Raw genomic sequence first — 15,316 nt, forward strand, 5'->3', positions numbered from 1 at the left:
TTTCTATAATGTCGGTGTAAACGTACATGGCAAAAAGACCTCCATTGAGGTCGGGGAGAAATTTTCCTTCCTGGTTAGTACAAAGGGTCCCTTCTGGAAAACCAAACAATTGCCCCAGCCCCTCGCTGAGATAAACCCCACTGTCTGGTTGTATCTCGGCCCTCACTTTGAGCGTCGATGGATTGATGTTGAAACTGGCCTTGTTTCGCAAATTGGCTGGCAGGGATTCGTTGAATGCGGTGCATACACTCTGTGCATCTCTGTAATGTCCTACGGGAACACGCCCTACCGTGATGACCTGATCCCCGATTGAAAAGCTGTATTTGTTGTTTGTGAAGTTGACATTTGTCCACGAATGAGGATAGATGATATCCACCAACGCCACTTCATACTCTCCCCGCAATACCAAAGGAGTTGCCAACTTGGTGGTAAAACTGGTCAACGTGTTGTTTGGAAAATAATCGAAGGAACTGTTGCTTGGAAGAGTCAGGTAAACTTGGTCTTCACTCTCCATGATTATAAATTGAAATGGCAGTGTTAGGGGTTGTTGTATGATTTTTGAATATTATTTACCCACAGGTTAAAGGATGAGGGGTAGCCTAAGAATTTGACAAAATATTCTTTTTTACCCTTGCGCGTTCTCTTCTTCAATACCTCTTCAACTCTAAACACGCCCTCTTTGTCTTTCTTCACTTTCTGTAACTCTGGTCCGTAAAAGGTACCCATCACTTTTTCCCCACGATCATCCTCTATATCGTACACGGGAACATCACGCTCTCTACTTTTGGTAACGTTAAACACTTCTTGGGTCCAATTGGGGCGGTACCCCTTTTCAAAAGTTTGTTTGGCTCTACTGATGCGAACCCGATCCCCCGCAGTATACTTTGCTTTTTTCCCCCTCCCCTTTTTTGGTTTGAGGTACAATGTTTTCCAAATATCCCCCTCGTTGTCTTTTGTGACGAGTATGGGTTTGGTTTTGATAGAGCTGTGATGAGAGTGGTTGTATGCCCTTACAAAACGTGGCAGTACATTGATATATTTCGAAGTATCGCGATGTGTGAGATACTTAAACATCTTTTCCTTTAACGTACGGTTGAACCGTTCGACCACGGATGCTTTTGTGGTATTATGGGTCGTGTAAAAATGTATATTCTTTTTCTTCAAAAACGATTGAAAAATCCTGTTGGTGAATTCCGTCCCTTTATCAGTCTGAATATTCATTGGTTCTCGTTTTGATTCGAGTATTTTCTTGAGTGCTTTCACCAAACTCTTTCCCGTTTTATCTTTGAGAGCAACTACCCAGGCAAATTTGGACAATACGTCGATGCAAGTCAAAAGATATCTGTACCCTTTGTTGTATCGGGATAAAGAAGCCATATCTACCAAATCAAGTTGCCACAATTCATCCATCGCATACGCCATGACTCGACTCTTTGCAAATTTCTTTCGAACAGGACGATGTAAGGTATAAGTCTCATTGCCCTCCAACCACTCTCGTATTTGTTTACGTGTTAAGTTATACACTCCATCCTTCTTCACATAACGGTACAACTTCTCAACTCCCCCAAAACCCGCCTCGTTCTCAGGATCTCCATAAATCTTTTTCAAGTACTCATCCATCCTAATTTTTTAACCAACGACCAATCTTTATCCGTCACTCACCAACAATGACCAATCACCACACGACCCATCTCTTATAACTAGAAAACATTAACAAACAAACAACATGGTGAGAATAAAAATTTCAGTTTAACCAACATTTTAATAAATAGTTCAAAATCCGAACGTAAAAAGAAAAAGGAGAGAAATCAAAAATCAAAATATCAGAAGCAAATATATATGTCTTTCTTCAAACACTTCGTATATCAGCAAGTAGACAGTGTTCAATGAGAGAAGAGATGCTACAAACGCATCATTTTGGCTTTGATGAACTCCTTTACTTGTTCGTCTTTTAAGTTAAAGTGGAAAAATTCCACGGCCTCGGCCATCGCGACTTCTCTGTCTTCCTCGAACATGATGGGCATGTTGTAGACAGACCACAGAAAATGTAAAAAGTCTCTTTCATGGAGCTGCTTGAGGGCACCCTCGAAATAAATATCCACTTTTTCCGGCCACTCCATGTAGAGGCATCCTTGATGGCCCTCCTGGCCTGGCTCATCATCTCGGCACCCCTGACATCCATCACGGACCAGGCGATGAATGATAGAGGAGAGGGCCTTCACGGCCATGAGGACAGGTGCCACCGGCAAGTCTTCGCTGATGTCGCGCCTTTGAGATGCCTCCATCTCGATGATCTCTCCTTCCTCCCTTTCCTCCTCTTCGTCCTCGATCATGATGACATCACCATCTTCATTGTCTTCGTACGTCAGGACTTTCGTGATGTCTTTCATGTCTATGTAGACTGGTTTCTCCATCTCCCGTCTTGGTGCCCAGCTGCTTGGTGTTGGAGCTTTCACGCTGGGTGTGGGTTCGAAGGGGAGCGTATCCTCTCTCTCCAGCTCTTGTTCCAGTTGGTAGATGGCATCCTAAGGTGCGGGTGAGAGAGTGGGTGTCAATGCGGTGTAATATATAATTTCTATTTTTTTTTTTTCAATTTTTTTTTTTGTTTGTCTTATTCAAATCAGAATGGTAATCAATCTAATCTTTGTCTTCCTTGATTTTAGCACGGACAGCATCGCTGATGCTCATGATGGATTTTGTCATTTGCCACCAGTTGTCTGCAGTGAGATTGATTCCCCTGATACCCGGTAACATCCTATCGGGGGTATTTTTGCTCTTTTTGTCTTTGTAATATTCCCGAATGGCAATGTACGTGACACCCCTGTAATTTTTGACCACCGCATAACGTTGCCCACCCAAATGGAATGGTTTTGACCCAGATTCAAATTCAAACAATTCAAAACTCTCTTCAATTCCATGATGACAACCCGCCTCTTCCCGCACCTTGTACGTATTTTCTTTACCCTCGCCGTTCAGATCCTAATTTGAATGAAACACAGAAATACAAACAACTATGAGTATCATTGCCATCATTGAGCATGCCACTATTATCTAATTCCTTCATGCATCCTCCCGTACCCTCCACCCACCCATGCAATTGATTAAAGTTATGCTATCTTATTACATTTAAAAAAAAAATAATGATTAAAAAAAAAAAAAATGACAAGTAACAAAATAAAACGTATGGCAAGAGTACATACCTTCAGTGCCAAGATGTTTCCCGGTAGACCTACGGGCGTCAAGGGTGTTGGTGGGATAGCCATCTCAGCTCTGGCCTTGACAGATGGGCGAGCCACGGCATCAAAGTCGTTGGCTGGTACCCTCTTAACACGTGGAGTACTCATCATCATGTTGGGCGAAGAATATGGTGTCGATGTGCAAAGTCCGAAGGGTCCGGTTGGTGTTGTTGGTGTGGCGGCCATTTTGATTCGTGATTGTTTAGCGCTGATGTCTATGATGAAAATGAGGCGAACTCGCCCACGTTATATACCCTTACACCCCTTAGGCGCCGCCCATCACAAACCTCGTCCAATCACAAACGCGCGCTATGCTGACATCACTTCCTTTCTAAAATCCTCGCATTCTCATTGGTCGGTAACACACACATTCAACATACATGCCGGGTGGCCCATTGTTTGGTCATTTGGTCCTTGTCCCTCGTACTCTACACACGTCCATCCTCCACCTCTCCATGAATGAATGAATGATGTAAACAAAAGAACTTCCTCCAGGGGATGTACCCTCATTACGTAACTTCCGCCGGAAGGACACCCCAATTAACTCATTAACACCCCCCCCTATTGTTTACCGGAAGTCACCGGAAGGATTAACTAATTAACCGGAAGGATTAACTAATTAACCGGAAATGCCAATTAACACTTCCTATATAGGGGTACCTATCTTCTATCCTGCATATCACCATGGCCATTGACCAGTGCTGTTTCTTGCAATCGTGGTTCTGCCACATCTTCTGCCATTGGCTCCACGGACTGAAGAGGGTCCATCCATCCAGACGGGACATTGTCATTACCTTGAATTCAATTGATAAATGGTCAAAAAAAATTCAAACATAATATTGATCATGTAGTGCTGGTTAAAGTAACACAAGAGAGGAAAATATATGACCAGGATGCGTACTCCTACATTGTCATATAATTGTTGATGCTGCGGCTGTAGGTGATCAAAGATATTGTTGACTAATTTCAAGTTGAAATGTCATCAAAGTGATGTATAACTTTGTTAGGCCTTTCATTCATTTACAACATAAAATATGATAGTAAATATTAAATGATAGCAGAGCGTAGATCACTTTATACGTATAAGAAAATTTATTCAGTTTAATATTACTTACATCCAGTTGCAATTTTGAGTAACAATTCCCTTTCCTTGGCAGAAGTTGGGAGGAAGTTGCTTGATGCCACTTTGAAGTGTGTCACAATGGCCTCTTGATGTTTGCAGGCACCCCCAGTTATACCTTCATGGCATGTACAAACACCAACTGCCATGTCAATAGTGTAGTGACATTGTCGATCACTCTGACTGGTGACTTCGTAGGTGCTCTCCCCAGTCTGATTGTAACAATATAAGAAATAACACAAGGCATTAGCGATGTAGTGTCTCGCCCACTTGTGAAAATAACTAGAAATATCGCGATGTCCATTGCCATCCATGAGAATTGTAGGGCCTATCGCAAGCTGATTTTGAAATATGACCTTTGACCTCTCTATGTGACCTCCGACAGCACCGCAACATGATGTTACCCCTAGTGCATCTATCACCCAAGTTTGGTCGCCATTGGACTAACAGTTGTCAAGTTATGTGTCAAAACATTTGTGACGGACGGACGGACGGACGGACAGACGCCATTTGGATCCCTAAGTCTCGCCATCCACCTCCGGTGGGCGAGACAATAAAAGGAGAATTATAACGTCAGTGCTGGACAGGTAGTTCTTTCAAACTTAACATCCACATATCATGTTTAGTTAATACTATGTTATTGTTAATTTATTGTTGTTTTATCTTTGGGTCACTTCTTCCCCTTAATTTCTGAATAAGTATTAGTCAAATAAATAAATTAGTTGGTGCTTTATATTTAGGCATTACAGCACTACTGAAGTATTCAATTTTAAGATCAAATTGAATTTCCTTTTTGGATATTGTTTCACGTACATGTACATCATCATTTACTAAATTTCCATCCATCTCCTCACAGATTAAATAAATAGAAATAAATTTACAAAGGTTTTTATTTACTTTGGAAATGTCATCTTTGCTGATCTTGGATCTGTTGTGGGTTTGGATATTCCACTTTAGTGGGCGCTGGTTGACAACTGACAGAAGTCTCCTCTGGTAGAATCCTTCAAACCTGCAGAGGATCATGAAGTCTAATAACTGAGGCACGTTGAATGCCTTGGAGCGTTGAAGGATGGAGTCTTTGAGGACCTTCATGGCGGCTTCGGCATAGTTATTTGTGTTGTTTGCCCGAATCCTCAGTCCAATTCTGAATGCCTGGGCCCACACTTGTCGTCTCTCATATAAGGAGTTGATATATGCTCTATATCCAGGGTACCTGGTCAACGAGAATCATCAAACATCGACTTTAAATTGCATTCAAAAGAAATGTTACTCCATACATTGTATGCTGCATTAACTGAGTTCTTCATATGTGGCCATGTGTTATGATTTGTTACGATTTTTTCAAATATCATATGATATCTCGGTAAAACAGACGGGTATTGTCATGAATTGGTGTCATTTGAAAGCTGAATAAAAGCTCTATCATACCTGTATGAGCTCATTAGCACTTGAAATCACGACACTGCACATCGTAGAATAATAATTCTTCTTCTTATCGGGTCACTACATTATATTAAACAACACTGGTCCAGTACTGGACACAGGACTTCGCTTTGGGGTTAAACCCTTCTACATGTAGGTCTGCAAGGGTACACATTTCTGTTAGGTGGGGGCATACCAGCAGGTGGTCCATGGTCTGCTCTTCCCCACATTCAGAAGAATAAATGAAAAGGGTGGAGGGGGGGGGGGGGGGGGAGCGGTACACATTAACTCCAAAGAAACTCCCTCTAACTACATGTATATATTTTCTGAAAGGAATTCAGTGCTGGCATCCACTCCGGAGCACAAATTAGGAAAAAAAAGTGATTCTATCGTATGCCATTTTTTTTATTCCTCAGGAAATTTCATCTTAGAAAATGTACATACTATTGTAGGGATAGAGTTAATACACAAGTTCAAAATGCATGGCCATATTCCCCTTTCCAAATCAAGTAACCCTATTACTGTCATAAATACATTGAATTATTAACCCCTGCACAAAACATTCCCTCGGGAGGTTGTACATTTTATGATACCATCCTTGAAGTCGTACTTGTTTCTACCAAACCTTTAAGAAGTACAGTCATTTTCACTTTATACCTGCAGAGGTATGTATATCCAACTTTGCTCTATTATTTCTTAAACTGGGGGAATAAATATATTTGAAATTCGATAATATTAGGTGCCCCATTTCAACAGCTGTAACGTACAACTGAGATGGTTCAGATGGACAAAATAAGGTACATGTACATTGAGTGCATGTCATACTTCATAAATAGCCTACTATTGAGACTGTATGCCTGGGCTCACCGTATAACAGCAGGATCACTGATGGCACTCTCAAAAGCTGCCTCAACAGCAGTGGCATCCTCAGCATAGACCATGTTCTTCACATGGAAGAACAGGCCCTGTCGATGGTGTTTTTGGATGCCATGTTTACTATCCCATAGCCACCGCCACACAGCCTGCAAGAGGTGAAACGAGCAGAGGAGAAGTACAGATTGGGGGAAAACAGCATGGAGGGCCTTCCTCTCTGCGGTGCAGTCATCAGTAATGAAGACTGCTGGCCCATCATTACCATTTCCCCCAAAGGCACCAGCTGGACAGATGGTCTGCAGCAGCTGCAACCCTTCAACGATGGTCCGCTCCTGCTCGTTCGACGTTATGATGACCCCCAGAGGCAGGCCACCCGAAGAGCTGTGTGTCAACAGCAGGAACACCCTGCTTCCGTGGCGGTCAACATTGCCTGCCAGAAAACAGCATAATGACAACCTAATTAATCAATCTGAAATTATTCCTATAGCCATGCAAAGACAACAAACGTTAATGGTGAATTTACCTTGAAGTGTAGTCTTGGAGACACCCCACACCAGGAGGGTGCTCATAAATCATAATTATTTGCGCCACCAGGTCCAAGGCATACACTCCACATGTCCCCCTTGGCCTCTCACTCTTGTAACTGGCACTCTTATACCCCATTCGGTGGGCTCTAACTCCGTGTCAGCAACGGAGCAGCTCCGTTGCTGAAACGGTGTGGTTGTTAGTGTGAATGCTCGGTCCCGTTATAAACTACAATGGACCAACACCATCTCGTCTCAACACCATTTCAACTAAACCACTGTTCGCCTAGCTCCTGCAACGGTGCTGCTCCGTTGCTGAAACAGAGGTCGTTCACTGTGAATGCGACCCGTTTCAGCTCCGTAATAAACCATGTGTGTTTGCTTATTGTTTGTACTTCCCATGCTACGTATTTCTGGGCATCGGGGTCACTCACGGGGTCATGAGCCAGACATAATGTGCTTTGTAACGGAGGCACCGATTTATACGCAGATAAAATTTACTCCGTTGCTGCAACGGAGTAACTGGTCTACTGTGAATGCATTTAAAACAGGGTTATGACGGTGTCGCCGCTCCGTTTTAGCACCGTTGAAAATTTGAAAGCCACTGTGAATGGGGTATTATACATACATGTATGTAAGGACATAAATATGAAATACCTGTCGAATCAATGAACACAAGTTCGCTGCTGTGAGTCATTAAAGTGTGTACACGCTGCATCAGTGGAGTGCAAATTCCTATGATCAGCTCCCCAGTGCTGCTCCTAATCATCTTGGCACACGTCATCCCTGCTTCTTTGTTGTAATTAGCAATTACTTTCTCGTCAACAGCTGCGACCATATCTGCACCATCTGCAGGACCATAGGCCTTTCTGAAGATCTTGTGATAGAGTCTGCCAAAATTTAAGACGTTTAACAAACATTCATTTTTTTCATTCATCGTGTCTTCAACCACATTTGGTCAATTCCAGCGTAACGGACATGACAGTCATACCAATTTTAATACAAAATTAACAGTTCCAAAACGCAATTCATTCATTTTATCATGCACATAACATTATCAGTGACATACAGAGCAAATTTTAAAGTATTTTACTGAATAGATAAAGAGAAAATTGATATTTAGTGAGTGTAACGGACATGACACGAAATAGCAAATGTTTTTTTACCTCCTGTGCACAGTTTGAAATTTCAGTGAACTTTGCAATGGAAATATAACTAAGTTTGGGTTTTAAATTGAATTCAAGATGACACTCTAAACACAACTACAGGTTTTTAAATAATTTGGTATTCCATTTTCTGTTTAGACTTCAAAACATAGCGTAACGGACATGACAGTTTTGTTAGGAGGTCATGTCACCCCTTTGTAATTGATTAAATATCTCATGGCCTTTGGACTATGGAAATGTATTCCTCTTCTTCCCTTTAGTGAAATTTATAGGAAAAAATATTAAACAAAGCCTGTGTAATTTGCATTTTAGTGAATTTTTTGTCTCCAGTCCAACATGTACAATTTCAATGATGGTTTGAGATCTCATGGAAAGCAGCGAATTTTTTTTTTTTTTTGTTGTTGAAAGACCTGTATGATTTATGAACATCCATGGCAATAAGGTTAGTGACAAAGAATTTACGTTAGAGGCAGATATGTTTTTTTTTATGTCATGAACATTTTTGGTGGAATTTACCATTTCTAAAAAAAAAAATAAAAAAAAAATAACAGGGAACGTTTAATGAATAAAAAACTTACCGGTAACAAAAGTGCAAATCTGGGCAAATCGACCTGTCTGCACAGTTCATGACGTACTTGTCTGGATCCTGTATCTGTAGCTCCAATTCTAGAATGTTGAGTGCACTGGCTGGTGAGTTCCCATTCTTAAACAGCTCCTCAAGTTTTGCACAGGTCTCAGGACTCGCATCTCTGTACTTAAGTGCAGCAGGAATGGAGATAACATGGTTATGTTTCCATTCTAGCTTAACCAGTGTTGGATGTGTCTGGATATGGGGGTCTGAGTTTCTGTAATGATGGAATAGAAAACATGATGTACAAAAATGCATTGCAACAAAATATTATGCGAGCGACTGAAAAATTTACAATTCACATCGTTAAACTACCGGTATGATAAGGAGCACCGTATGAGGAAGTATTCAAATCTACATGTACACGTATACAATAAAGGGAAAGCCAATTTTCTTTAGGTCTACTTCATTCTATATCCTCAGGTCCAACATGACAGAATAATTCAATACTTCCATTTGAAAGAAAATGCACACTATGTGCTGATGGCCTTCTTAAAGGAAACCAAAACCCAAGGAGAGAATCAATCTTATAGGAAAGAGTAAAATGAGAGGAACATTTTTAAAAAAGTTTCATCAAAATCGGTTATAAAATAAGAGAGTTATGGAAGTTTGCAAAGTCTTGTTGTACTTTCTATGGGGATCCTCAAATTGATGCTGCCTCAAAATGGCTGATTTTGTGGACAACTCTCCATTCGTTTTGTACACAAATTTTCAGAATTCTTCCATTATCTTTCAAAGTGCGTCTCACCTCCTTCTGAGCTCAACATATGTCATGGGAAAATATATTTCACACCACATATGTCAAGGTCAGAAGGAGACAATAACAAATATGAGAAATAATGGGAAAAATCTGAAAATTTGTGTACAAAGTGAATGGAGAGTTGTCCACAAAATCACCCATTTTGAAGCAGCGTTGCCAATTTGAGGATCCCCATAGAAAGTAAAACGAGACTTTTCGAACTTCCATAACTCTCTTATTTTATAACCGTTTTTGATGAAACTTTCTTTAAATTGCTCCTCTCATTTTACTCTTTCATATGAGATTGATTCTCTCCTTGGGTTTTGGTTTCCTCTAAATAGGTGATTGACAATTTATCGCTACTATATTCACATACTTGCTCTTCCTCCCGGATTGTGTCACTGTTCTCCTTACAGTGAGAGTAAGTTTAGCGCAGCACCCAGTGTCCTTGCTGTGACGAGATGTCCCTTCCTTAGCCCGTCTTTGCTGCCCATGATGACATCGATAGATCTTCTATTATCAATCATATACAATACGAAACTAAGATATGAATGAAATTTAGTCAGGACACCAAAGGAAGCAATTATGGAATGCTTGAAAAAGAGCTTCCAGGGGACTTAATCGTACATTGGTTAGGGTGCTGCAGCTGTAGGTAACCAAAGATATGAATATGAGTATAATTTCATAACACATATGAAAAAAAACTGCAAAAAAAGGTGATGAAAAATGGGACATAGAAATAAGATCACCAAATTCTGTAACATCAGAATAAAATTACATTCAACCAAACTAATGCAAAACCATAGAAACAAATTTACCAACACAACATGTAATAGTATATATCAGAGGTTTCTTCAATTGGGGTAATTTGTTTTTTTATCAGAAACAGCATTAAAAAAATTGCCTGCAATATTGTTTTGAGTTTTTACGGCGCCGTCAATATAAAATATGAATATTTACGTCATTCATGTTGAAGCAAGACAAGTCTTTATTTGCCAATTGAAAATGGTGGAAATCACATTTGCAGTTGTAGATCTAGACCCTCCTCCCCCCTATACCACTACCAGTATTTTTTTTTTTACTTTTACATGAAAATGTCTTGTCATTGGACAGTTTTGATTTTGATATGCAACAGAAAGAGGATTGCTAAACCAATACCTTGAAGAGCACATATTTCTTCGCTGTCGGGCAGGTTCTCATTACCCTCCATGTGGTGCGAGAAGACTCTGCAAACTCGCTCATCCATTTTTTTGCATCATCTTCTGCTTTGACATTTATCACCAGTGATGCTGTGAATCCAGATTCATCATGGCTCTCAAAGTTATTTACATGGTAATGGTATTCATGATCTTCATTATGGGTAGATCTAGGTAGAATTGCCTGCAAAACAAACAAACAAAACAAAAAACAATATTATTCCAAGATCTGTAGAGGGCAAGCTCTATACTATAACAGTTAGGCTAGGGCGTAGGGGGGCTAGATCAAGATCGCAATCTAACTGTTAGATACCGGTAGTAGGGGCCTTGCTTACTAGGTATAACACAGGCACAGCTAAAGTCGGGCAATTGCCACACACAGAACCATCTGTATGTCAGGCTGTGCTAGAAATGGCTGCATGCTGCCATCTTTTTTGCTGAAGAATAATCAACTGAATCGCGGGAAGAATAATCAACTGAATCAGGTACAGCCCAATAAATAAAACACTAAAAAGTAACCTCTTTTGGGAGTGTATTTTAAGTGATTTTAAAGTATGGTGCCCTTTGAACTAAATTTAAACGTTATCGACACGTGCTTTCATTTAAAAAAAAAAGGTACTCCTGTTCACGATTTCATCTAACCTAAAAACCACCAGTTTATCACGCGACTGGAGTAACGTGATTCCACTTACCTCTGTAAATCACGTGTTTATGACCAAATAACCACTTGACCAAGCAACGAGTTTTTTGTCCGTTAACCGATGGTGGTGATAAATAAGTAATTATTCGGTCTTGTAAGCACCTTAATCGATTGGTTTCACAGGTTATCCAGGTTGATGGTAATAATCACGTTACTTACACCGGCTAATCGTCTTATTGTTCTGTCCGTGAATCTCTGGTTATATTAAATTAGTAATTCTGAGGTGTCTTACACACCTCTTTAAATGGTTTCAAAGTTACCATAACTTTCTTGGTTATGATCACGTAGCTAAAACTGATTTCTAATCTAAGCTGTGTATTCGTGATATTTAGGTGTGAAAAATTAGTAATTATTAGATGTCTTAAAACACCTATTTAAATGGTAGTCAAAGTTGCCAGCAGTTCCGCGGTGATGATCTCGTGACTCAAACGGATTATTAATCTAAGCTGGGCATAAGTGACTTTTAGGTGTGAAAAATAAGTAATTATTAGGTGTCTTAAAACACCTTTTTAAATGGTTTCAAAGTTACCATAACTTTATTGGTGATGATCACGTAGCTAAAACTGATTACTAATCTAAGCTGTGAATCCGTGATATTTAGGTGTGAAAAAATAGTAATTATTAGGTGTCTTAAAACACCTATGTAAATGGTAGTCAAAGTTGCCAGCAGTTCCGCGGTGATGATCTCGTGACTCAAACGGATTATTAATCTAAGCTGAGTATTCCGTGATTTCCAGGTGTGAAAAATGAGTATTTCTGGGTGTCTTGATGGTTTCACAGTTACCATTTAAGTTCCGTGGTGATAATCCCGTGTCTGTTGGCATATTTCTATTTTCACCAGTTGATAACCGGTCTGTGTGCATATTTCCAGTTGCACCAGTTGATGACTGCGGGCTGACTGTTGGCATGTTTCCAGTTGAACCAGCTGACACAAATTAATTTGCATATTGAATATGGGGTGCGTGCAGATCTATGTTTTTTAAACAGTTTATCTGAATTTACAGCATATTTCTTAATTACTGATGATTTAGTTATATGCAATTCATTTCGAAAATACTACAAATATAAATTACCAGTTATAAGGACATTTCGCTACTTCGTATAAATTACATTTAATTAAACATGAACAAGGAAAACATTAACTAGAACTAAAATAATTTCAATAAAATACAAGTATATGAAAAAAATTCGATTAATTAAATTATGTAAGTCTACTTATTACCAATGCCTTTACATTGGAAATACAGACGTACCAGTATTGAAGTGTTGTTGCCGTTCAACTGGTTGGAAGTTTTACCAAATGGTTCTAATGGCTCAGCTAGACCAGTTGAATTCTAACTGGTCTGGACCAACTGGATCATTTAGCCCATTTCAATTTCCGGGGTTACCAGTTGGCATTAACTGGTTCATCAACTAGACCAGTTGCAACTATCTTTCTCCTCTGGGATGTTTGCAACCACCCCCGACCCCCCCCCCCCCCCCCCACCCCCTCTAATCCCAAACTGCTTCCGGCGCGCCTGGACGTAATTATGGAAGATCCAAAACACGATGTTCAGAAACGGGATGAGAACGTCATTATTTTGGTTAATTTATTGTGAAATATTTGCGTAATTATTGGGTTGAACGCGGGTTACAGTAATATATTTCCTCTTCGACGTAATATTCACGTGAATTTCACGCAATATTTTGACTAAAACTATCACTAACGCTTCACGTGTTTCTGTGACGCGATAATTTCGTTTATGAAGATGTAATTTCATAACCAAAAAAACACGGGAGTATTAGGTTTCCAAACCATGGTCTCCAAGGTAGGGATAATCACGTTATTATAATGGTGATATTGCAGTGACAATTGCGTGATTTAGTGTACGTGTGTTTTAAGTGACCTAGTGCAATAAACGTATTAACACATTTACGTAAATGTCCGGTGTTTGAAGAACGTAACTCTCCTCAAGTCGATACCTTGATATTGACGTGATTTTCACGTGATTTTGTTTATTGGGAGATCTAAACCTACCTCAAAATAAAATAGGTTATTTTGGGACCATGCTTCAATCCTTGGGTGTTAAGTCTTAACAGATTGAATGTATGCACCTTTGCATGCAGGGGTTTAACTTAGATCTATCTTTAGTAGGAAATCCTCACTGTGCAGCAGGTCCCTGTAGGCTGTGCGACTACCCGTTCGAGGGGAGATGACAACAACAGACTCATCCCACTTCTATGCAGAACCCAATCGTACCAGCGCAGTTATCTACCCCAAACTATTACCAATTGGAACAATTTACCCATCGAAATAAAGAACCAAACATCTCATTCTGCCCTAAAGTTTCAAATAGCTCTTAGCAAAGAAGCATAGTCATGTCGCACAGCAGCAGCACCACTCTGGACGACGATGCTGAATAGCGATGTCCGGATATCATCCCGAGTAAATCCTGAGTAAACCTACGAGGTCAATTTTAATTGACCTTGCATAATTGCAGTTTGCACACACAATTCGCCCATGTGTATCGCAAACATCACTACTCAAACTAGATCTACAAGTGAATCCAGATCCAGCAGTTACCATGGTTACTGCAAACCTGAATAAACATGGAATGTTTTGCGAGCCTAATTCATTGCGTCACAGCCTTCAGGGAAACATCGACATGTGAGCTGATGAAGTAAAGTGACACCTACATTAACGCGAACTGAGTCCTAGCCTAGGCCCTAGGCTACGGAAAACATTGACAGTTAAAATTATTAACTGAAAAGTATTAACCATAGTCTAGATCTAGACCTAGTAGATCTAGATTCTATACGGTACGTAGATAGTAGAAGTAGTAAAGTTAGCTTTAGTAGACTTTATTGGAGAACTTGTTTAGCACAGGGCTAGATCTACTTCATATTCATAACTCCTAAGTTAACTCATGAACTGTATTAAGTTAGTAAGTTACACCTTAAGTTAGGCCCTCCTGCAGTCCTAGACTACATAACGTTAGATCTAACGTTATGTTTGTTTACATTGTTACTTATGCTTAGCTAGTCCAATTGACATTGCTGTTGTTAATGTTGACTGACAGACAGTACTGACAGTGACAATGTGACACTGTGCAGCGACTCACTTAGTCTTACTCTTAGTTTTGCTAACTATGGATGCCTAACAGTTACAGTTAATCGTACTCATATAACTACAATTCAAAACTGGATTTACAGTATTCATACCCGCAAAGGCGTCTGCATTGCCACTCCGTCATCATCCTCGATGAATTCCATCGTGCAGCAAGCTTCTTAACTTGTTGTTCTGAACTTGAAATCCTATATCTTCTCCCTTAATCTTCAGTATTGCAGCTGCGTACGGTGTGTATAAATGCTGCATCGACGTACGTCTGTGCATGTACGATTCGATTTGGAACTGGCGCGCCCGATCGCGACCCGATCGAGGAGCGTAGACTAGACTCATTCAAGCAGTTTCATTGCTATTTACCGGGAAAATGTCCAGGCCAGGGTGTAAAACGCAAAGTCGCACCCAGTCCAGTAGTACTTGCATCTGTATGCAATATGAAAGACTTATCAAAATCAACATATGATGACATAAATGGTACCCTGGGGTACCAAAAAAAATCCGGCCATTTTGTTGAATTTTTTTTTTTTTTAAGGCTGTACCCTGGGTTACCAAAAAGTGGGAAATTATTTTAATTTATTTATTTTTATTTTTATTTTAATTATTTTTGGT

At 40.0% G+C, this 15,316-nt stretch overlaps 2 protein-coding genes across 2 annotated transcripts; both read right to left on the reverse strand.

The window, feature by feature from the left end:
- Positions 1-1,742: 1,742 nt before the first annotated feature.
- On the reverse strand, positions 1,743-3,666 carry LOC594736. Its single transcript, XM_011662937.2, has 2 exons — positions 3,201-3,666; positions 1,743-2,525 (listed from the first exon to the last, which is right to left on the reverse strand). Exons 1-2 carry the CDS (start codon positions 3,420-3,422, stop codon positions 1,902-1,904), a joined length of 846 nt encoding a protein of 281 aa, XP_011661239.2. The 5' UTR covers positions 3,423-3,666; the 3' UTR covers positions 1,743-1,901.
- Positions 3,667-3,896: 230 nt separating this feature from the next.
- LOC753067 lies at positions 3,897-15,005 on the reverse strand. Its single transcript, XM_030985204.1, has 9 exons — positions 14,806-15,005; positions 10,867-11,088; positions 10,085-10,221; positions 8,920-9,186; positions 7,833-8,065; positions 6,646-7,081; positions 5,254-5,569; positions 4,352-4,568; positions 3,897-4,030 (listed from the first exon to the last, which is right to left on the reverse strand). Exons 1-9 carry the CDS (start codon positions 14,854-14,856, stop codon positions 3,897-3,899), a joined length of 2,013 nt encoding a protein of 670 aa, XP_030841064.1. The 5' UTR covers positions 14,857-15,005.
- Positions 15,006-15,316: the final 311 nt, after the last annotated feature.

Source organism: Strongylocentrotus purpuratus, unplaced genomic scaffold (genome assembly GCF_000002235.5).
Source record: "Strongylocentrotus purpuratus isolate Spur 01 unplaced genomic scaffold, Spur_5.0 spur5_scaffold_14, whole genome shotgun sequence".
Lineage (NCBI taxonomy): Eukaryota > Metazoa > Echinodermata > Echinoidea > Camarodonta > Strongylocentrotidae > Strongylocentrotus > Strongylocentrotus purpuratus.